At 47.0% G+C, this 23,791-nt stretch overlaps 1 protein-coding gene across 1 annotated transcript; it reads right to left on the bottom strand.

Annotated features, from left to right (window-relative positions):
- Positions 1 to 158: 158 nt before the first annotated feature.
- ACAA2 (acetyl-CoA acyltransferase 2) lies at positions 159 to 20,697 on the bottom strand. Its single transcript, XM_064140371.1, has 10 exons — positions 20,602 to 20,697; positions 16,299 to 16,465; positions 15,179 to 15,307; positions 13,331 to 13,447; positions 11,899 to 12,046; positions 9,592 to 9,767; positions 7,568 to 7,697; positions 3,924 to 3,994; positions 2,342 to 2,496; positions 159 to 785 (listed from the first exon to the last, which is right to left on the bottom strand). Exons 1-10 carry the CDS (start codon positions 20,615 to 20,617, stop codon positions 701 to 703), a joined length of 1,194 nt encoding a protein of 397 aa, XP_063996441.1. The 5' UTR covers positions 20,618 to 20,697; the 3' UTR covers positions 159 to 700.
- Between the last annotated feature and the right edge of the window lie 3,094 nt (positions 20,698 to 23,791).

Here is a 23,791-nt window from a genome sequence, read left to right as displayed (position 1 = left end):
CAACTGCCCCTCTGCTTGAAAGGCTAGTGGATTTGTTGGAGCTCTCTAGAAGCTTCCTAGTAAACCACACAACCAGCCTCTCCAAATCCACTGACATACCAAAAAGTACCAATTCTCACACAGATTTACTTTAAAAACAAACACACACACCAAACCTCTTTTTCTTTTCTTTCTGTGAGATTTATTGTTCTTTGGGGAGGCACAATGGCAATTTCAGCTTTGGCTCATTGACTTTCCTCTCCATCTACTATCAAGTGTACGTTTAAGAAAGTCTCTAATTTATCCCCTTATCATAAAAGACGGACATGCGGCAGAGAAGAGCAGCTGCTGAAGTGAAAAGAGTTCAAGCAATATCTGCTTAAAGGAAACTGCTATTTTAAGGCAGATTTGGTGAAGGCTTGACAGGCCATTTCCTCAGGAAAGGGAAAGAATTTTGCCTACAGAAATACCTGAACTTTGATTGAAAAGAGGCTTCTTTAGAAAAGGCTTCATTAGTGTGAAATTACATCGGCGTGGCACTTCTTCTAGTCTGAAAGACATTACTGAGTCTGCTCTGGTCACAATTCAGACTTCTCAGCTATTCCTTTACCTTGCAGGAATGGCTCGAAACAAAGGCAGGTGGTGATGATACACTGTCACAGAAGTTAGGAGTTTCTCAGAGAACCACTAGTTTGGGCAAGGCTGCAGACTCCAGAATCTCTCAGGCTGTGTTCTCGATGATAAGAGCAATCCCTTGTCCACCTCCAATGCAAGCTGACCCAACGGCATATTTCCCACCACGACGTCTGCAGGGAGAAGTAACAATAGATGATATTTACACTGATGAAACCCTCCCAGATGTTATCTTAATCTTGTGGAATTAAATCAACAAGGTACTATTGAAGATGATAGTTTAAAATCACATAGCCTGGAAAAAAAAAAATCATTGAGTCCCACCCATTAACACAGATGGTCACCTACTAAATCATGTCCCTCAGCACTGCATCTACATGGCACTGAAATGCCTTCAGGGATGAGGACTCCATCACTGCCCTAAACAGTCTCTTCCAGGCTTTGACAACCCTTTTGGGGAAGAATGTTTTTCCTTGTACTCAGCCAAAATCTCTCCTGGTGCAACTTGATGTCATTTCCTCCTGTTCTATCTCTTGCTCCTAGGAAAAAGAGACCAACTGTCATCTGACTCCAGCCTCCTTTCAGGAAGCTGCAGGGAGCTCCCCTCAGCCTCCCTTTCTCCAGGCTAAACAACCCCAGTTTCCTAGAATATCATGAAGCCTCGGGTAAGGTTAAAATATTGCTGCAGAAGAGCAAGGAATTGCAGGTCTGAGCCCTTCACCACCTAAGAAATGTTGGTTTTAGGAATACAAACAGCAAGGAACGACATTACAGCATACTAGTGGCGTACTCTCAGTACACAGCAAAACTGGTGTGTGTAAAACATAATTTTGTTGCCAAAGTAATTTTAAAAGCTTTTTACAGCCATGCTCCAATAAGCAGCTGACAGTAAGATGCATAAGGTGCAGATTAACTGAGGCTTTTTGGTTGAATACTCGTGAAGTTTTTTAAGTATAAGCAAAATGATACAATGAGCTCTGCCCTGAGGGGCAGAAAATTCATGTTAAAATGATGCCAAGCAGAGCAAGTAAGCGCAGAGTGAAAATTCCTGAAAGTGGATAAAGAAGGTTAGAGCAATACCTTTTAAATGCACCATCAGGGAAAAAACCAGACTTTGCACACTGGACATTTGAAAAGGAAGCCTTCTGCTGACTACTGTGGGCTTAGGTCAGACCTAGAGCAAGGAAATATTCCCATCACCACGTATGAGGCCAGCTGGGGTACCAGGACACAGAGGTTTCAAATTCATACAGAAAGAGGTACACCTCAATAAGAAGAGCTTTAAGATAGTCCACTGGCTTAAAGGGCACAGGACAGACCTTATGTCTCAATCTGCCACTCTGCAAAAGGATGTTGTGGCAAGGCAGGGGTTTGTCTCTTGCCTGCAGCAACAGCAACAGAACAAGAGGAACCAGCCTCAAGTCACACCAGGGGAGCTTTGGATTGGGCATGAAGAACAATTTCTTCCCTTAAAGGGGTGTCAAGGCCTTGGCAGTAGTGAAGTCTCCATTCTGTGAGAGGTTTTGAAGCCATGTAGCTGTGGTGCTGAGCGACATAGTTTAGTGGTGGCCTGCCAGTGCTGGGTTAGTTAGATCTGATGATAGTAAAAGTCTTTTCCATCCAGAACAACTCCATGATTCTATGATCTTAGTCTCCCAGTAAAATCTTTTGTGGGCATAAATTCATCAGCAGTACACTCACTACAAACAGCTATCAGCTACATACAGACCTTAATTCATGAACCAGATGAGCTGTGATCCGTGACCCTGAAGCACCCAAAGGATGACCTATGGCGATGGCACCTCCATTGACATTGGTCTTCTCAGGGTCAAGACCCAACACCTTTTCCACAGCAAGATACTGAGGTGCAAATGCCTCGTTCACCTAGAATGCAAGAGAAACAACAAAGTCGTTCACACCAGACTTTCCACACAAGCTTTCAGTGGAGTCTGTGCACACAAGATGAAACAAGGTGTGCTTCCTCTCCAGGTCACAGAATCCCAGCATGGTGAGATCTCTCTCTGAAGATCATCCAGTCTACCACCATGCTGAAGCAGGGGCACCCACAGCAGCTTGCCCAGATCACAAGGACAGGTTAGGTAAGGAAGCTCTCCTGAGCAGACTCCACAACCTCTCTGGACAGTCTACTATAGGCTTCCAGCACCCTCACAACAACAATTTTCTCCTCCTCTTCAGGTGTCCATTGCCCCTTGTCCTGTCACTGGGAGCACTGACAAGAGTCTGGCCCCATCCTCTTGCCCCCACCCATTAGCTCTTGCAGAGGAGCCCTCTGGGGCTGCTCTTCTCCAACCTCAACAGCCTCAGGGCTCTCAGCCTTTCCTCCTCACAAAGACTCTCCAGGCCCCTCAGCATCTGTGAAGCTGCCCCTGAAGTCTCTCCAGTAGTTCCCTGTCTCAATGACTCAGGGAGCCCAGACCTGGACATCACAACCCAGATGTGCCTCGTAAGAGCAGAGTAGGTGGAGAGAATCTCGCTCGACCTGCTGACATCTCTTCTTCATGTAACCCAGAACACCACTGGCCTTTTAGGCCATGAAGGGACACTGCTGGCTCATGGTGAACTTGCTGTCCACCAGCACTTCCAGGTCCTTTCCAGCAGCTCAACCCCTCACCTGTACTGGTGCCTGAGGTCATTCCTCCCCAGGTGCAGGACCCTACACTTGCTCTTACTGAACTTCATTGGTTTTCCCCACTCAGCTCTCCAGCCCATCCATATCTCACTGAACAGCAGTGCAGCCTGACAGGCTATCAGCCACTCCTCCCAGTTCTGTACTATCAGCAAACTGGCTGAGGGTCCACTCTATCCCTTCATCCAGGTTGTTCTGCTTGAGAAAAATACTAAACATTCTGCTTATAAAAGCTTACTCAGAGAACACAGAAACTGTCAGGCCAGCCCGAACCCTTCTGGCATATGACACAAAGCAAGGGTGTAGAATACAGGGGAGTGGAATATTCTGATGCATTGTGCTGATGAAGCGCACACTACTCTGACAAAAACTGGTGTTGTACACAAACAGAGAAACATGGAGAACTTATAACATGAACAGCCCAGACAACAGAGTCAAATATCTCGTCACAGGAGGGTATTTTTTTTTCCCATGGAATTCTATGGCATTTTCAGTTTCCATCTGCCCAAGACTTTTGTCATGACTGTGCAACCACCTGGCAGAAAGTAAATGGTCAGGCATGTGAGCTAAGGCAGGTAGGCTCCTGAAACACCCACCCTGAGATCAGGGGCTACAGGTTTGAGTAGAATGTTTCTGCTAAAGAGCTCATGTTAACACTCCTTACCTCTATCAAGTCCATATCCTTCAGGGTCAAGCCGGCTTTCTTCAGAACCTCAGTAATTGCAGGCACAGGACCTATTTGGAAACGTTTTGCTCAGTTAGTTAAGTAAAAACAAATAAATAAAGGCTTATAACACATTACACATCAGATAGCTTCATAAACTCTTATGAAATCCACCCCTAAAAGCTTCTGTACAGCCTCTGAACTCTGCAAACAGCATAGATACGACCTGCTTTACTATGGTGGTGAGAAGTCCTAACCCTCAAAACTATTAGGCAGTCTTTTCCATACACTGCCACAGAAAGTCAGCAATGTCATGATTGCTGCACAGCCATCTTGGTACAGAGATCTCAGGTCAGGAAAGCTGACACTCCACAGCTTACTAAGACAAACTTCATGACAGTTCAAAGGCATTCTCTTTCTCTTCTTAGTTCAGGTAATTTTCTCCTCATAGCTTGCAGCTTCCAAAAGAAAGAGGCAGGCTGTTCTGGATTTTGCTGATCTTATTCTGGTTAGTTCTTGTTTTGCTAATTCCCCAGGGGTCAAGACTGGGTCCAGTTTTGCTTTAGCAGCTTCACAGATGCATCCTCATCAATAACCTGGAGGAAAGGGTGGCCAGTTTGCTGATGGTACAAAACTTTGAGCAGTGACTGACACTCGCTCAGGCTGTGCTGACATTCAGTGAGACCTGGACAGAGCTGGGTGGAAAGAAACTGCATGAAACTCAACAAGGGTCACTATAGGTGAGGAGATCTGCTAGAAAGCAGCTCTGCAGAGAAAGACCTGGGACTTCTGGTGGACAAGTTCATCATGAGCCAGTATGTGGCCTCACGGTATGGAAGGCCAGTGGTGTCCTAGAGGACATGAAGAAGACTGTGGTCCACAGGTTCAAGGAGGTTCTTCTTGTGAGGCCACATCTGTGGTATCACGTCTGGTTCTGGGGTCCCCAGTTCAAGAGAGACAGGGAACTACTGAAGAGAGTCCAGTGGAGGCTACAAGGACGTTGGCAAGAACTGGAGCGTGTGAGGAGGAAAGGCTGACAGCCCTGGGGTTGTTGAGTCTGGAGAAAAGCAGCCCTACAGGGGATCTGATCAATGCCCGACAAGAGACAAAGGGTGGAGGAAAGAGGATTGGGCCAGGCTCTTGTCAGTGATACCTAGGGACAGGACAAGGGGCAGCAGGCACAAAGTGGAAGCCAGTAGAACAGCAGAAAGCCATCTGAGCAGCAGAAACTTGTTTGTTGTGAAGCTGTTTGAGGCCTGGAGTAGGCTGCCCAGAAAGGTTGTGGAGTCTCCTCTGAAGAGATTCCCAACCCACCTGGTCATTACGATGCTGGGTACCCCTGCTTTACCAGGGGTGTTGGACTAGATGAGCACCAGAGGTCTCCTCTAACCTCACCGTTTAGTGACTCTCTGTTCTTCAATAATTTACTTGAAAACCTCCTCAATTTAAAAAAAAGCCACCAAAAAAAAAAATATCAAACAACCCCCAACAAAACCAACGAACCAAAAGTTTATTTGGACCCCGGTTCCAGCCAGATGAAGCCAGCAAGAAGGCTGACATCTACAACCTAGTATAATCCACTGGCAGCAATTAATCTCAAAGTACAGCTATCTAAGGAAAGAGACACTGCAAAGGGTTAATGAACCGTGTACTTGGAGGACAAAGATATTGAAATGTTAAAGGATGGCTGGTCGCTAAACAAAACAAACCCTAAACCTGAAATCTTAACAATCCTAAATGCTACCTCACCATCCAAAAATGGTGCTGGTAACTCATAGCTCAAAGAACAAACCCCATAAAAATAGGTAAGTGTCAGGACAGACAGAGAAGTTAAAAGAAAGGGCCCAGTTCAAAGTTCAGTCGGTTATTAGAAAGCTCCAGGGCAGCTTAATACCGTCTAAATGCAGCTCATTACGGATGAGTCGTGGCATGCCTGTCATTCCTGAGAGCAATGGGAGGGCCTCACGTGGACAAAAGAAAGACCATTAATGACAGCCAGGCAGACTTTTTTTTCCCCTCTCAAATAAAGAATTCTCTCCCCAGACATTGTGAAGCAGCACTCCCCATCACTATCAGTATGTGAAAGGGCAGTTGCTCAGTCTGAAATCCTGTTGTCAAATCTGTTGCTGTCATGTCGACGAATCTCAGCTGGGGACAAGCTGTGGTGTGAAGGAGTATGGATCCTCACTGTTCCTCCATATGATTTATGAAGTTTTTAAACAAGCTAAAAGAGTTGCCTGACCTACAATGAATGAGCTGGTTTAGAAAGGGCAGTGACAGCATGAAGTCTAGCGAAAGAATCCCTCCCCTTACATTTGCTTTGAAGGTTGTGTCCAGTCAGATAGTCGGATCAGAAAAACAAACCCGACAATGCTTCATTTGCATCTCTACTGGCACATGTAACCGGGCAACAATGACTTCTCTGCGCAGAAAGGCCCAAAGAAAAAGCAGCTCTGGGACACAATGCTGTCTACAAACCGAACAGAAGGGGAAAATCCTGGGCGTCTGGGTTAGCTTTGAGAGTTTGTTTGCCTTAACAGTGAGTTGATTAGGAAGCATAAAATATGGGACAAAGGAGAAGCAGTTGGTTTGACAAAGTAATATCTGCAGAGATGTACCCTCAAATCTAATCCTAGACTGAGCAACTAAGTTCTGAAAGGTGTACAAATAGCTAGTGCTCCCGCAGCAAGAGGTGAGGAGGACAACTCATAGCTACGTATTTAATAGTGTAATTTCTTACAGGAAATATCTGGTTTGAGCTAGAGCAGAGCTAGCTCTGCTCAGTGCTGTGACTTCCCAGATCAGTTCATACTCAGAAGGGCACATCCTGCAGCTCAGGGCAGGTTTGCACGGTCAGAGGATGCTCCTAGCAGTGACCACACTGATAAGGACAGCTCCTGCCAAAGGGCTGGCTGCAGAAAGGCTCTGAGGCTGAGATTTGCTCCTGGGCACACCAAGGGCACTGCTACAACTTGTGCAAAACCTTGGGGGGCAGTAGGTGGGAGATGGCAGCTGTGGTGGGTAGTGGACAGGACAGGTGACCTTCAACTGCCCAAAACCGGATTGCAGCCCATGGATGACATCTTCTGAAGAAAGCTGAGGGATCACCAGGGTCAAGTCTCTTATTCACTGGATGGTGTAACAGGAGGACTCTGTCCCTCTGTCTTCCATCCTGATCCATGTGTTTCTGAGTCCAGTCCAATCTGGGACTTCCCCAGTGCCTGCAACCAGCATTAGTGGTGCCAACGGTGCCACCACTGCTGTCAGGGGTTGGGTTCCATATCAGATTGTGTCTCTATTCCACGGCGTTGTTGTTCTTTCTATCTAAACTGGTTTATAACTTCTTTTCCAGGCCATCAGTTTCTCTCCTTCCCTTTCTCTTCCGCTTTTGAAGGCAGAAGGGCTCATGGAGCCTCTGTCACTTGTCTGGTGGCCAGCCCAGCCCTGACCCTTGACAAACTACTATGAGTTTTAGGAGACAAAACAGTTTTAAAAAACATGGAGAGAGTGGAGTGGAATCGACAGTCTCTTAGCCACACAAACATCTTCAGTGATACCAGACTCAGCACAGGCCCTCTTTCTTTCCTTCAGAGCATCCATTTACTGCTGCTGGATGCTCTAAATTGTGCTTTATGAGGACTTACCAATGCCCATGATGGAAGGGTCACAGCCAGATGAGTGGTAGGCTACAATTCTTGCCAGAGGAGTAAGGCTGTGCTTCTTCAGTGCTGTCTCACTGGCGATGATGACTGCACCAGCTCCATCACACACCCCCTGGCAGTAAAGAAGAAAAACATTCTTAGCAGAGAAAAATACCAACAAGCCAACGTTTTTTTTTCTTTTTAAATTAAATATGCTGCTCAGAAACCCCCCTTGACTTCAGGATACTCTTAACAGACAAATATATCAGTGTTTGCTCAAACCAACCACAGCCTTTCACTCCTCCGTAGACTGCGAAAGGAAGTTGAATTAATGTCAGATTGAATTAACTTTGATCTTTTAGGATGGTAAAAACAAATTCTGACACTTTGCTTGCAAAATATCATTCTGTAGGCTTTAAGGAACACTATAAATATTGGCTAAATAGAATCACAGAATCAATTTGGTTGGAAAAGACCTTTAAGATCAAGGCCAACCATTAGACCAGCAGTGCCAGATCACCACTAAACCATGGTCCTCAGCATCACAACCACACAGCTTTGAAACCTTCTCAGGAATGGGGACTCTATCACCGCCCTGGGCAGTCTCCTCCAGGCCTTGACAACCTTCTTGAGGAAGAAACTGTTCATGTCCAACCTAAACATTCCCTGGTGCAACCTGAGGCTATTTCCTCTTGTCTTGTCAGTTTTCCTTTGTTGGAAGAGACTAAACCCCACCTGACTACAACCTCCTTCAAGGGAGTTGTAGAGACCCAGAAGGCTCCCCTCAGCTTCCCTTCTCCAAGCTCAACAAGTCCAAGTCCCTCAGCTGCTCCTCACTAAGCATTTTCTCCAGACCCTTCACCACCTTCACTGCCCTTCTCTGGATGTGCTCCAGCCCCTCAACATCCTTGCTGGAGTGAGGAGCCAAAAACTCTACCCAGGATTCAAGGTGTGGCCTCACCAGTGCCAAATACACGGGGACAAACCCTGGTCTGCTCCTGCTGGCCACACTACTGCTGATCCAAGCCTCCCTGGCGACCTGGGCACGTGCTGGCTCATCTTCAGCTGACTATTCAACAGCAAACTCCCAGGATCCCTTCTTTGCCAGGCAGCTTTCCAACCACTCTGACCCAGGCTTGGAGTGTTCATAAGCTTGTTGTCACTCAAGTGCAGGATGTGGCACTTTGCCCTGTTGAACCTCATCCCATTGGCCTTAGCCTGTCAATCCAGCCTGTCCACGTCCCTCTGAAGAGCTTCCCGACCCTCAAGCACACTGGTGCCCATCTCAGTGTCACCTACAAACTTACTGTGGGTGCCCTGATCCCCTCACCCAGATCTTTGATAAAAATACTGAAAGAGAACTGGCCCCAGTACTCATCCCTAGGGAGCACCAGCACATGGTGCAATGTATGTGCTATTAAGTATAAAAGATATCCTACACACTGACTGTGATTGTGCTCTGTTCTGGGCAGGAATTCAGATGATATGCTCAGAGTGGTCCTCCTGGCTCAAAGAACATTGATTAACTAGTTAACAAAACGACTCTAAGAGGAAGTGTCTGTAATGACATGCTCTTAAGGAGCATGGGGTAAGTGCAAAGAGTGGTTTGGATGAGAGAAGATACTCATTGTGGTACAAAGACAGGCAGCAGCAGCAGATTCATTGCTAATACAACACATGGTCTGTGAAGTAAATGATTAGTAATTGCCCTCAAAAGGAAGCAATCGATTAATTCTACACATCCACTGCAGGAAACAGAATTGAATGATGATGAGGAGGTGTCTGTGCCTCACCACAGTATTGGTGACAACCCGTGGAAGCAAACTGTAGGACAACGGAGCAGATAGGATTATCTACTACTCTGGAATTGGAAGAGTCAACCAGGGGCAGTCAGCTGCAGAATTAGAGATCACTTTGGTCAGCAGACACCACTGACAGCCAAAGGTGTCTCAGTGCAACATGAAGACAGCACCAGTAACAGTGGAAAACCTCAGAGGTGTCACAACCCAAGGCTTTGACGTACTCACTGAAGCATTCCCAGCTGTGACTGTTCCATTCTTTTTAAAGACAGCTGGGAGTTTTGCCAGTTGTTCCAGAGTGGTCTGGGGTTTTGGGTGCTCGTCCTTTTGCATACTTTCTTTCCCCTTCTTTGTTTTCACTTCAATTGGTGCCATTTCAGCACTGAAGTAACCAGCATCTTGAGCTGCAAGCAGAAAGGAAAATAAAAGAACTCTGATACAAGTATCAGGAGGATTGCAATAATTCTGCCTTCGTGTGCACACAACTTTTGCTCTATTTTAACCAAGAGGTCAGGGACAGCTTTACTGTGTTTAAACAGGATGCTTGGGGTTTTAGTGCTTGTTTGTTTTTTGAGAAACTGGAGAAAAAATTGACAAATACGCTCTGAAACTTCTCCAAAGTCTCAGAGAGGAGACTTTGGAGAAGTGTTTTACATAACTGAACTACTCAGTTGCACTTAGCTCATATTCAGGCAGCTGAAGGCTACCTTCTGTCTCCACAATGTTGATGTGAACATGCAGATTTAAAAACGAACAAGTTCCTATCTCCAAAATTCCAAACCAAGACTCTCAGCCACTTCAAGCTGTTCCACAGATCTTTGGATTTAAAACTGAAGGTACCGAAACTGCCATTTAGTTTTTCAACAGATTCCACAGAATCTTTTTCTGTCTTGATTAGCCACAGGACTTCCTTTTGTGTGGAATAAGATGAATGGACGAAGAGAAACTTCTTTGCTGTAAGGGTGCTGGAGGCCTGGACCAGGCCGCCCAGAAAGGCTGTGGAGTCTCCCCTGGAGAGATTCCAAACCCACCTGGACATTGTGACGCTAGGCAATCTGCTGTGGGTGACCTTGGACTGGATGATCACCAGATGGCCCTTTCAACCCACACCATGCTGGGATTCTACGAACTGGTTATAACAGAAATACAAACAGGAAGGCAAAATCCTAGAAAGCAAGACAGAAGCAAAAGCCTCTTCAAGGGCAAAGTTTCTAGAAAAGGCTCCAAGAACGGCAGGAACTACCTAAATGAGCAGGAGGAAAAGTAACATGTAACTCAGTTGCTACCAAAAGCACTGCTACACCCTTTGAAAAATATAAAATCTTCCTTCAACCTAAAACCATGCTCAGACCTTTGCTCCTTAAGTTTCCCTTTGCGTTCCAGCGGATGTTGAAGTCCCACAATGACTGTTACATATTCTACTGGCTTTTGGCCTACCATCCTCTTTACTGTCAATCTCACAGCAACCCAATGCCTCTGTATCACAACAAAATTGCAGAATGGTTTATGTCAGAAGAAGCCTCTAAAGCTCATCCAGTCCAATCTCCCTGTACTCAGCAAGGAACACCTGCAACTAGAGCAGGTGGCTCAGAGACCCAAACAACCTCACCTGGAATAGTGCCAGGAATGGAGCATCTCCCAAGTCTCTGGCCAACCTGGGACAGGTCCTCACCACACTCAAACATTTCTCCCTTCTCTCCACTCTCAATCTCTTCATTTTATTCTGAATCATCACCTCCTGGCTTGTCACAACAGGCCCTGAGAAAAAAGTCTGTTCCAAGCCTTCTTAGAGGCCCCTTCAAGTCCTGAAAGGCCACCAGAAGGTCTCCGTAGAGCCTTCTCTTCTCCAGGCTGAACAAGCCCAACTCTATCAGCCTGGCCTCCCAGCAGAATCCTTCCAGCCCTGCCAGCATTGCTGTGGCCTCCTTTGGCCCTGCTCCAACAGGTTTCTGTCTGTGCTGTACAGAGGACTCCAGAGCTGGCCCCAGCACTTGTAGAGGGAGTCTCACAGCAGAACATGGCAGAGGGACAGAATCCTCTCCCTGTCCCTTCTGCCCATGCTGTTGGGGATCAGCCCAGAACATGGTTGGCTGTGAGTTGGCAGTGTGTGTTGTCAGGTAATGTTCAGCTTTGCACACCCCAGCACCCTCAAGGCCTTCTCCACAGGGATGCTCTCCAGCCCCTCATCTCCAGCATGAATTGATACTGGGGGTTGACTCAATCCAGGCACAGGACCTTGCACTCACTGTGGTTGTACCTCATAAGGTTCACATGGCTCCACTTTTCAATTATGTCTTTGGTCATGTAAAGCATGCAGAGAACAGATTAAACACAAACATCCCCTCTTCAAATTTCACCTCCTCTAACTATTCAGAGGTTGTCAAATGGCATATGATTTGCAAAAGACACAGGATTTAGATTTGTATCATGACATATGAGACACATAAAGTTTAAAAATACTTTGCATCTATACTAAAAACTGACTGGATTTGGGGCCAGCATCAAATTGGCATTTCTGTTCTCAAGTCTACTCACCAGCTTTGCACCTCTGCTGCGTTTTCAGTGCGTAGCGGTCACAATCCTCTCGGGTGATGTTGTGTTTTGCTGCCAGATTTTCAGCTGTAACTGCCATTGGTATCTTAACATGTGTATCTGTTAGACCTTCCCAAAGGGTGTCCTCCAGCTGCACAGAACGTCATGGAAAGAAAACAGTAAAGCACAGTAATATTAATGTTTACTAATGACAGTTGATAGAATGGTCTGGGTTGGAAGGGACCTCCAAAGGTCATCCAGTCCAACCCCCTCTGCAGTGGGCATGAGCATTCTCAACTAGATCAGATTGCCCAGAGCCCTGTCAAGCCTCACTTCACATTATCTCCAGGGATTGGATCTCAACCGCCTCCCTGTGCAACCTTTTCCAGTGTTCCACTAGCCTCACGGTAGAGAACTTGTCCCTAACATCCAATCTAAATCTGCTCTTCTCTAGTTCAAAGCCACTGCCCCTAATCCTATCACTGCAGGAATTTGTAAACAGCCTCTCTCCATCCTTCTTGTAGGTCCCCTTCAGGTACTGGAAGGTCTCAATTATTCAGTAGCCTCTTGGAAACTCGTATCTTGTTCCAACTTTAACTCAGGTAATCTTGCTCACATGACCAAGAAGGCCATCACCATCCTGGCTTGGATGAGAAGCAGCATGAACAGCAGGACCAGAGAAGTGACTATCTTCCTATTATTTGACAGTGGAGAGGCCAGACCTGGAATAATGAGTTCAGTTTTGAGCCTCTTGCTCCAAGGACACTGAGGGGCTAAAGCATGTCCAGAGAAGGCCAAAAAAGCTGATGAAGGGTCTGGAGAACAGGGCTGGTGAGGAGCAGCTGAGGGACCTGCGGTTGTTCGTCCTGGAGAGAAGGGGGCTGAGGGGAGACCATCTGGCTCTATGGAGCTCTCTGGAAGAAGGCTGGAGCCAGGTGAGGGCTGGTCTCTTCTCACAAGTAACAAGTGACAGAACAAGCATACACAGTCTCAAGTTGTGCTGAGGGAGGTTTTGGTTGGACATAAAGAACAATTTCTTCCCTGAAGGGTGGTGAACCACTGGACCAGGCTGCTCAGGGCAGTGTTGGAGTTCCCATCCCTGGAGGGATTCCAAAGCTGTGTAGTAGATGTGGTGCTGAGGGACATGGTTTAGTGATGATTTGTCTGTGTTAGGTTAATGGTTGGAATTGATTGTCTTAAAGGCCTCTTCCAACCTAAACAAATCTTTGACTCCAGTAATGTCTGAGCATATGGGTAATACCTGGATGTGGATAAATGCTCTGAACCCTAAGCTCAAATAACTCCACTTGCAAGGATTTAGTGCCTATATGCCTGTTACTTTTACTGCACAAACATAATTCTTTTCAGTGAAAAAAAAAAAAAAAAACCCACACAAAAAGAAAAGAAATAAATAAGGAAAGGGAGAATACTAGACCTTGAGTTCTGCTCCTAATCTGGTTCCAAAACGAATGTTTCGAACAGCATAAGGAGCCTGGCTCATATTCTCAGCTCCACCACAAAGGACAACTTCTGAGTCATTGAGGCAAATCTCCTGTTCACCGAAAAACGAAACAGAACTAGGATTTATTTTGACATTTTTGTAATACAGCAAGACCTGTTTTAGAAAAAGACCTCATCACTTAGCCACAAGTACATTTGGGTAGGGTTCATCCTTTGGTTGACATTGAGGTCTGTCTCATTATATGTTCCCTCTTTCTCCTTTCAGCAAGGAACGATCAGAATAGTGAGGGAAGGAGAGAACACAGGGACCTGCATATGACAGGATGGAGAAAAGCCTTTAAGTGTCTATATGCAAGCTTGTGTGGTTAGGTCCAGATGACTGAAGTTTGGGTTTTCTGAGCTCCCAAACTTCTGAAAAGGAACACAAAAAACCCGTCAAAACTTGAAAGGTAACCTTGTGGTTCCAAAACAATGGCAGATCATTGTAAAAGACATAAGCCCAGTAAATGGCCAAAGGAAACTCTCAGTGGCAAAGCACAGAGAACCCAAGGCCTCAAATTCTAAATGCAACTTCAGAGTTCTAAAAAATCCTGCTTTCTGAAAATGGTTTGCTCAGTTGGACAGTGTCCTGGTTAGGACAGGACTGGAGCTAACTCTGCTCAGTGCTGTGACTTCCCAGATCAGGCCCTGCTCAGCACGGCTCTTTCTGCAGTTCAGGGCAGGTTTGCACAGCTAGGGGCTGCTTCTAGCAGAGACCACACTGATGGGGAGAGCTCATGCCAAAGGCTGGCTGCAGAAAGGCTCTGGGGCTGAGGCTTGCTCCTGGGCACACCAAGGGCAATGCCACACCTTGTGCACCACCTTGAGGGAGGTGGAAGGCAGAGGGGCCACATGTAGGCAGTAGTGGACAGGACAGGAGACCTTCAACTGCCCACCATGGGATTGCAGCCCATGGATGGCATCTTCAGGAGAAAGCTGTGGGTTCACAGGGTCCAGACTTCTCTTCACTGGACACTGTGCCAGGAGGACTCTGTTCCTTCTGCCTTCCATCCTGATCCATGTATTCCCGAATCTAGTCCCCATCTGCTACCGACTCCAGTCTGGGACTTTCTCAGTGCCTGCCCCCAGCATCAGTGGTGCCAATGGTGCCATCACTGTCATCAGGGGCTGGATTCTACACTGGTGTCTTCTTGCCTCTGTTTCATGGCATTGGTCTCCTTTCCATCTCTGCTGATTTAGTTACTTTTCCACCCTATCAGTCACTCTCCTTCCTTTCTCTCCTCTTTAGGAAGGCAGAGGGCTCATAAAGTGCAACTGTCACCTCTCTGGTGGCCAGCCCAGCCCTGATCCTTGACACACAGTAACTTGAGCACTGGAATGGAAGCAGATGAAATTATCTTGATACACATTTGAGATGATTAGTTCATAATTACGATTCATTTGTACAGTACATGCTGAGATGCTTCCAGTAGTTACTGCAAATTTTGTGCACACTTAGGCAGCTCAGAAGAGAAGCTGCAGCTTTGTTGTGTGCTAGAAAAGAAGAGAAACATTAGCTGCAGTGATGAAACGACACCTCTGGAGCAGAACTCACTACCACAGATTGGATTTGAGTGGGAAAATTCTCCAACAGATGTTTTCAGTGTGGATGAAAGTGTGGAAAACCTTTGTAGAAATCATTAGAAAAAAGCACAGTGGGAGCTAAAAATGCATGTTAAGGCTCACCTCAAACACCAAGTACATATTTCTTACCTGTGTCTTCTCTCATGTTAAAGCTTGATAAAGATTACAACTAGTAGTGAAGAAAAAAAAACCTTTGTACCTGACATCCATTGGCAATGGACTGGAAACCAGAGCCACAGAGTCTGTTGACAGTGAGGGCTGGAACTGGGACAGGCACTCCGACTCGTAAACCAACATGTCGTGCAATATAAATGGCGTCTGAGGCAGTCTGCAAAGAGAATGAAAGGGAGGTTCTGTTACATTCCAGTGTCTATATCAAGTCTGGATGGGAAGTCAGTGTTATTGCACCACAATGTATGTTCAACAGAAATCCTGAGCCTCAAGAATTGCTTCAAAAACACATCTTCCTATATAACCAAAAAACATATGTCCTCATACATTAATATCTTAATACATTAACACAAAATGATCATCCTAAAGGTTTCTTCCAATCAAATTATATCCAACCGTTAACCCAGCACTGCCAAGTCACCTCTGAATCATGTCCCTCAGCACCACAACTACACAGCTTTTAAACCACTCCAAGCACTGGGATTCAACCACCTCCTTCCCTGGGGAGCCTGTTCCAGTGTTCTGAGAACCTCTTCAGTGAAGAATTTTTTTCTAATATCCAACCTAAACCTCCCCTGGTGTGACTTGAGGCCATTTCCTCTTGCCCTGGCTCCTTGAGAGAACAGACAAACCCCCACCTGGCTCTGACCTGATTTGAGTGAGTTGTAGAGAGCCAGAAGGTATCCTGTCAGCCCCCCTGTCTCCAGGCTTAACAACCCCAGTCCCATCTGCTGCTTCTCACAAGACCTGTGAGAAGAGTCTTCACCAGTTTTGCTGCCCTACTTTACACAACAGGTGATTGTTTTAAACTAATAAAGGGAGATCTAGACTAGATAGGAAGAAATGGGTGGTGAGACACTGACCCATGCTGCTCAGAGAGGTGGGACATGCTCCATCCTTGGCAATATTCCAGGCTGAACAAGGCTCAGAGTAACTTGCTCTAATTGAACATGTCCTCGCTGACTGGAAGGGGCTTGGACTGGATGACTTTTAAAGGTCCCTTCCAACGGAAACTATCCTGTGATTCTACTCACCTATTTCATCTGGCCCTTTGGTTTACCCTTGGCTGCAATACAGGGGGAAATAATCTATAGGGCAAGGAGATGACATAAATAATTCCTGACAAATAAACTTTCCATGCTACCAACCTGGATGACATTGCCAACAATGACACTGTCAACAATCTCAGGAGAGACCTTGCCAGCAGCCAAGGCAGCTCGAGCAGCATGTTCTGTCAAGTCAGTTGCTGTGAAGTCCTTCAGCAACCCTCCATAGGTCCCAAAAGGAGTTCGTTTTGCTGCAACAATGAAGACACCTAAAACAGAAGCAAAAATTATCCAAGTGGGCAGGGAAGGAGGCAGCCTTAGCATTCAGGATGAAAATCTGGAAGACTAGAGATTCATTTCAACAAAGAGTTTTCAGAACCAAACCAGATACTTTGAATCCTGCGTGGACAAAAGAGGCTGTCACACCACAAAAGATGCCAAAAGGAAGGAGCAAACTCTTTTCAGTGGTGCCCAGTGACAGGACAAGGGACAACAGGCACAAACTGGAATCCATGGGGTGCCACTGAACAGGAGGATAAACTTCTTTGGTGTGAGGGTGCTGAAGGCCTGGAGCAAGCCACCCAGAGAGGTTGTAGAGTCTCCTTCTCTGGAGAGCTTCCAAAACCTACCTGGCCATTGTGACTCTGGACAAGCTGCTGTGCGTGCCTCTGCTTCAGTAGCACGAGTGGAGTAGATGATCTCTAGGGGTCCCTTCTAACCCCTACTCTGTTGGGATTCTGTGACCTAAACTGCATTTGTCATCAGTCTCCCAGTTTTTGAGGAAGAAAATTTAGTTTTCAATAGCCAGGAGAGCATGTGCAAGCATATGTGTAGAAATACAGGGGCCAGAAATGGCAAGAACTTCAGTGTGGCAGAAGGTGTCTTGGAACCAAATCCAACCCCTACATACTGCCTGCTGCAGCAGCCCTCTGCTTCTGTGTGCAGAAATACGTGGGAGGCAGCCTGTGAACTTTCACCCAGTTGAACAACACAGCTCACACATCCCTTTTCTACAGCTGCCATGAAACATCCACAGCTATTTTGAGAACCACTGGAAGGATAAATATAGATCTAAGAATGAAAATGCCTCTTCATTAAACTGCTCTTCGGGCCCCATGAGCCATATTCTCTGTCTGTTTTCTCAGAGAGAGGGTGCTCCTCCGTCTTGTATGAATTTGGATTCCAGGCTGCTTGATTTACAGAAAAGGACTTTCCAAAGTGGGGAAGGCTAAGATGGCATCACTAACAAGGACTTGAACATAATGCTGAGATATGAAACAGGCAATGTATATGCTCAGAAGATCCTCCCCTAAACAGCCTGAAGCAGACTAAGTCAAAATTGCAGCTAAAAGGATAAAGGTGAATGCAAAAACTGATGTGGCTTTCATAGAACCATTTGCTTGGAAAAGACCTTCCAGACCCAGCACTGCCAGGTCACCACTAAACCATGGCCCTCAGCACCACATGGCTCTGAAATCCCTCCAGGCATGGGGATTCCATCACAGCTATGAGCAGCCTGGTGCAGGCCTTGACAACACTTCTGGAGAAAAAGTGTTCCTAATGTCCAACCTAAACTTCACCTGGAGCAACTTGAGATTATTTCCTCTTGTCCTGTCACTTGCTCCTTGGAGAAGAGACCAAAATGCACCTGGCTCCCTCCAGCCCCCTTTCAGAGAGCCAGAAGGTCTCCTCAGCCTCCTTTTTTCCAGGCTGAATGTCCCCAGGACCCTAAACTGCTCCTCATCAGCCCTGCTCTCCAGACCCTTCACCACCTTTTTTGCCCTTCTCTGGACATGCTCCAGCCCCTCAATATCCTTCTTGGAGTGAAGGGCCCAAAACTGCAAGTGTGGCCTCACCAGTGCTGAGTCCAAGATAATTTTTGCCCTTGTCCTGTTGGCCACACGACTGCTGATCCAAACTAGGATGCTGCTGGCCTTCTTGGCCACCTGGGTACATACTGGCTTATCTTCAGTGGCTGCCTACGAACATCCCCAGTTCTTTTCCACCAGGAAAGCCACAAATATAGCAAAACAGAGGAACACCTTCAAAACCTGATGCTGCCTGTGGGCTTCTTTCTGAGATACCCACTGACTAAACAGTTTTTACTCTGATAGTATATATTTTCTTCAAAAAAAAAAAGCACCTAAGTGACACCAGGTGAGAACCACTACAAGGGTTCTTAACAAAGGTGAGAATACTTTAACTGATTTATAGTTTTCAACACAGTCACTGCAGAATTCTGTTACTGTTCCAAGTAACAGATTTAAATTTAGACCAGTAATTTGCATTTAACTATCCAAAGAGTAGATATAATTGATGGGGTATTGTCTGAGTCTTCATTAAATGCTAATGCTTGCAAAACCAGACCCTTAACACTTTTACGCACAATCTCATGTTCCTAAACTCACCTCCCCTGCGGCAAAGCAGGTTTCGACACTTATCTTGCCACCACTCCTCCTGCCTGCTGGATTTCTGTCCCTCTGTCTCTTCCAAAACAGCACCAACAAGGCCTTGCTACGGACTTGCCCAAGCTAAAAGCCCTTGTTCTCCTCCTTGTTGTCCAGGTTGTTGGTTATCCACATTATCTGCTGAATCACATACACCCTGGGTCAAGGATGGAACTTTGCCCTTAAGCCTCCCTTTCACAATAACATCATTTGTCTCTCTCTTACATCACGGCTGTTCCAGCACTGCAGGACCAGAACGTAAACCAGAGCAGACCACACAACTGCAGGAGCTGAAGGCTAACCAGGAGACAGTAGTTAATTTTAATTTGGATCAATTCTGCACCCAAGTGCACCTTATGGCTGCTCAAGAGAATATAGTTCCAGACATTAAAACACAAATTCCTCTACAGAGTTTCAGGAGGAGTAACAAAGGGTAGCTGAATTCTATCAGTTCTTCCAAAGCATCACAGTATCACACAGTATCACAGTATCATCAGGGTTGGAAGAGACCTCACAGATCATCAAGCCCAACCCTTTACCACAGAGCTCAAGGCTAGACCATGGCACCAAGTGCCACGTCCAACCTTGCCTTGAACTGTCCCAGGGACAGCGACTCCACCACCTCCCCGGGCAGCCCATAAAGTCTCCATTAATGTGCAATATGACCAAGACAAGACCTGGATAGTTTCTGCAGTTTTCCAAGGTGATCAACACTGGGCTAGAGCAGAATGCTTCCATATGCATAAGGACATGAAAATTGTGAGGGCTAGAAAATACAGGCCATTCTGAATCCTTATCAAGCACTCAATTCAAGACATCATTTAATCTGATTTGGTTAAACACTTGCTGCCAAACAGGGATCTGCTACTATAGGTCAGCATATTCTCAGACTTTCCAATATTTCTCAAATTGAATGAAAATATTTCTTCCCCAGATGCTATTTTTAATGTCTAAAACTGTTAACAAAAAAAAAAAAAAAAAAAAAAAAAAGGAGCAAGAAGAGCAGATGAAAAACATCCTGTCAACAGGTAAGAGAAGATCCTGGGACAGACACAGAAAATGAACATCAAACAAGTACGGGCAGAGCTGCCCTGCATTAGCCAGCTCAGCAGAGCAAAACAGAACCACTACAACACACAGAACCACTACAACACAGACCAGGCAGGCTTTGGGCACTGAAAGCTCAAACTGTGACTTACACCTATGCTATTATTTAGGAGTGATATTATTTAAGTAGCAAGGCGCTGCCAGATAAAATAAAAATATCCCCCGTTTTTGGTGCATTTCAGCTTTGTTTTTCAACAAGAGCTGGTATTAAAGGGTGTTATTGACCTCATTTTTAAAGAGACTTATAAAGCATTCAGTATTTCTTCACACAAAACACTTAGAATTTTTTCTGCGCTGCTACTGCTAGAGCAGGTAGGGGCTGGACGTGAAGGAAAAAGCTCTGTCAGTGACACTCGAAGTGCCACTTGGAGTAACATGGCCTGTCCTCAGACACGTAGAGGCACGCTTTTACAGCCTTACAACTACCTTAAGTACGACAGAAAGTCAAACATCCTCCATTCAGTAAATAGTGCTCGAAACCCCGGAGGCTTGCGACCTTCCCCACCCCCTGCATCTAAGGCAGCTTGTGGAAAGGGCGCCTTTGTCTCCAGCGTTTATCACACGGATGACTCAGGCAGCCGAGACGGACTCCCACCCTGGAGAGCCAGGAACGGCTTTCGAGGCTCCACTTCGGCTTTTCTGAGAGACGACACAAGATTATGGGTGTTTACAACAGGGCCTGCCGCGGCGGTCACCTTTCCTCACGCCTGGCTTCCCCGCACCGCCCTCCCGGAGCCAGCCCAGGCTCGCTGCCCCTCAGAGACCGGCCATATCTGCTGAAAGGCCCCCTTATCCCCACTTCCCGGAGCGGGGAAGCCGCCTGCCCCGCCGAGGGCTAACTGGAGTCTCACCCCGCAGCAAAGCCATGTCTGCTTCCCTCCGCCGTCCGCTGATCCCGGCCACTTACCCGCCGCACATTCGCCACGCCGGGGGCGGGGCGGGCAGGGACGCGCAGGCGCCGCTTTTCATTCGAAGTTTGCGTTTAAAAAAATGTAAATAAGTGCGTTTTAAAAAGTATGACAATGATTTCACTTTTACTTGTTTTTTATTTCTCTTCCCTGGCCCTGCGCCCAGAAAGGGCGGTGCGGATTTTGGCGAATCTGCAGGCCGGGGGTGCAGCTTGGCCTTGGCCAATAGCGAAGGCGGGAAAGTGGGGCCCGCTCCGGCCCTCACCGCCGTGCCGCGGAGCGCCCGAATCACGCAGGAGCGGGGAAGGAGCGGGGAAGGAGCTTGTGCGCCGGAATCACCGGCTATTAAAACGGTTTGGATTGGAAAAGGCCCCTAAGACCCGCGGTCGTCGGCCCCCAGAACCCGGAGGACAACTCCCCATCATCACGGCAGGGAACTCGCCTCCCCGTGAGCCTCTTCTGGGGTTTTCATGGAGGTTTGCGGCCTTCACTGGCTTCACAGCCCACGGTGGGCACAGCGCTGCCAGCGTCCACAAGGCTTAGCCTTTCAAGAGTTAGATTATCCATCTGGTGAGGGGCCTGGAGCACAAATCTTATGAGGAGAGGCTGAGGGAGCTGGGCCTGTTTAGCCTGGAGAAGAGGAGGCTCAGGGGTGATCTTATTACTGTCTACAACTACCTGAAGGGGCATTGTAGCCAGGTGGGGGGTGGCCTCTTCTCCCAGGCAACCAGCAATAGAACAAGGGGACACAGTCTCAAGTTGTGCCGGGGGAGGTGTAGGCTGAATGTTAGGAGGAAGTTCTTGCCAGAGAGAGTGATTGGCATTGGAATGGGCTGCCCAGGGAGGTGGTGGAGGCACCGTCCCTGGAGGTCTTCAGGAGAAGCCTGGATGAGGCACTTAGTGCCATGATCTAGTTGATTGGTTAGGGCTGGGTGCTAGGTTGGACTGGATGATCTTGGAGGTCTCTTCCAACCTGCTTGATTCTATGATTCTATGATCTGTACAGGGCACGCCTCAAATCCTGGGTTCAGTTTTGGGCCACTCGAGGTAGTGCAGTGAGGGACTGAAGTGTGTCCCCAGAAGGACAACGAAGCTGGCAAAGGGTCTGGAGAGCAGGGCTGGTGAGAAGCAGCTGGGGGAACTGGGCTTACTTAGCCTGCAGAAAACAAGGCCGAGGGGAGACTTGGCTCTCTCCAGCTCCCTGAAAGGAGTTTGGATCCAGGTGGGGTTGGCCTCTTCTCTCATGAAACAAGTGATAGGACAAGAGGAAATGGCCTCAAGTTGTGCATTGTAACTCCTCTGCTATGAAGACAGGCTGAGGGAGATGGGGTTGTCTGGCCTGCAGGAGGAGGCTCTGGTGAGACCCAGTAATGACCTTCCCAGTACCTGAAGGGGGCTACAGGAAGGATGAGAGTGTTTACAAAGGCCTGCAGTGACAGGATGAGGGTCAATGATTTGAAGTGAGAAAAGAGCAGATTCAGACTGGATGTTAGGAGCAGGTTCTTTACCACAACAGTAGTGGAATCCTGGAACAGGTTGCTCAGGGAGGTGGTTGAGACCCCATCCCTGGAGATATTTGAGGTAAGGCTCTACAAGGCTCTGTGCAACCTGATCTAGTTGAGGATGTCCTTGCGTACTGCAGGGAGGATTGGACTGGATGTCCTTCAGAGGTCCCTTTCAACCCAGACCATTCTATGATTCCACTGGTTTAATGAATCTAGAGATCAAAAAGCGTACAATGACAAGACAACTTTGCCTAAAAAAAGAGTATTTTACAGTATTTTCTCCTACTCTATTTCCACTATTTCATTGTATTTTCTCTCTGCTATTGATTTCTCTCATTTAAGCACATACATGGGGGCTGGCACTGGATCCTTTCTTCTCTATTCATCTGTTTTCAAGGCCCTAGGATTCCACACTCAGTTGGTTTCTAGTTAGCTTGCAGTATTCCGGCACCTCTGAAATGAAGATGTAATGTACAAACCTGTCAAAGTCTTTAGTAAAAGTTTTGAGAAATCTGAAAAGTTCTGAGGTATTTGGGCAACAATTTTCATATAGAGCCATTACCAACATCAAGAGGTAAGTATCAATACTGAGTTTCCTGAGCTGGAAGACAGAGAAGGGGAAGAGAATAAGGACCCCATGCTTCAAAGAGAAATAATTTGTGGTGGGCTACACCATTGACATTCATACAAGTCTATGGGAGTGGATGGGCAGCCACCCCTGATTTCATGCAATAAAACCCAACCCCTCCTGATGTTTACAGTGAGCAATACTTGAACAGGCTCACCGTGGCCAGGTGAGCTCTTGGTTGCTTTGCTGATGGACTTGCAGAGTCAACCAGCACAAGCTCCCTCTGAGTTTCTATGCCAGCATCCACACTGTGGCCCAGAGTCAGGCACAAGACTTGGATTTCCATTGGGAACTTAAGGAAAAACTTCTTTGCTGTCAGGGTCCTGAAGCAGGCTGCCCACAGAGGTCATGGAGTCTCCTTCTCAGCAGAGATTCCAACCCCGACCTGGACGCTGTGATGCTGGGCAAGCTGCTGTGGGTGCCCCTGCTTTAGCACAGGGGGTTTGGACTGGATGATCTCCAGAGGTCCCTTCCAACCCCTACCATGCTGGGATTCTGTGGGAAGGGATAAGAAACCGTTGCTCTAGGCAAGGGGAGACCTTAACCAGCCCCTACGGGCCAGCCCCCACAGGCCAGCCCCCACTGCTGTCTTGTCTCTGTCTTGGTGTCTCCTTGGTATCTTCAGTTCCTCACTGGCCCCCCATGACATGTGTCCCCCTGGCCAGTGCCAGGCAAATGTTTGTGATCCACCTGTGTGCTAAACAAGCTGGCAGCAGAGCTCACGAAGCCACTCTTCGTCATTTTTACAGCAGTTCTAGCTAACTGTGAGGTCCTGGTGTTATCAAATGTGATGTCCATCTGCAAAAATTGCTCAAAAGAGGATCCAGGAAACTGCGGGCCTGTTAGCTTGGCCTCAGTGCCAGGGAAAGACATAGAGCAGATCATCTTAAGTGACATGTCATGCATGGGACAAGAAGATGATCTGGCCCATTCAACAAGGATTTATGAAGGGCAATCTTGTTTAACTAATGGGACCTCCTTCTGTGACAAGATAGCCTGC

The sequence above is a fragment of the Pogoniulus pusillus genome, chromosome Z, assembly GCF_015220805.1.
Source record: "Pogoniulus pusillus isolate bPogPus1 chromosome Z, bPogPus1.pri, whole genome shotgun sequence".
Lineage (NCBI taxonomy): Eukaryota > Metazoa > Chordata > Aves > Piciformes > Lybiidae > Pogoniulus > Pogoniulus pusillus.
This window is presented reverse-complemented; position numbering and strand designations above follow the sequence as displayed.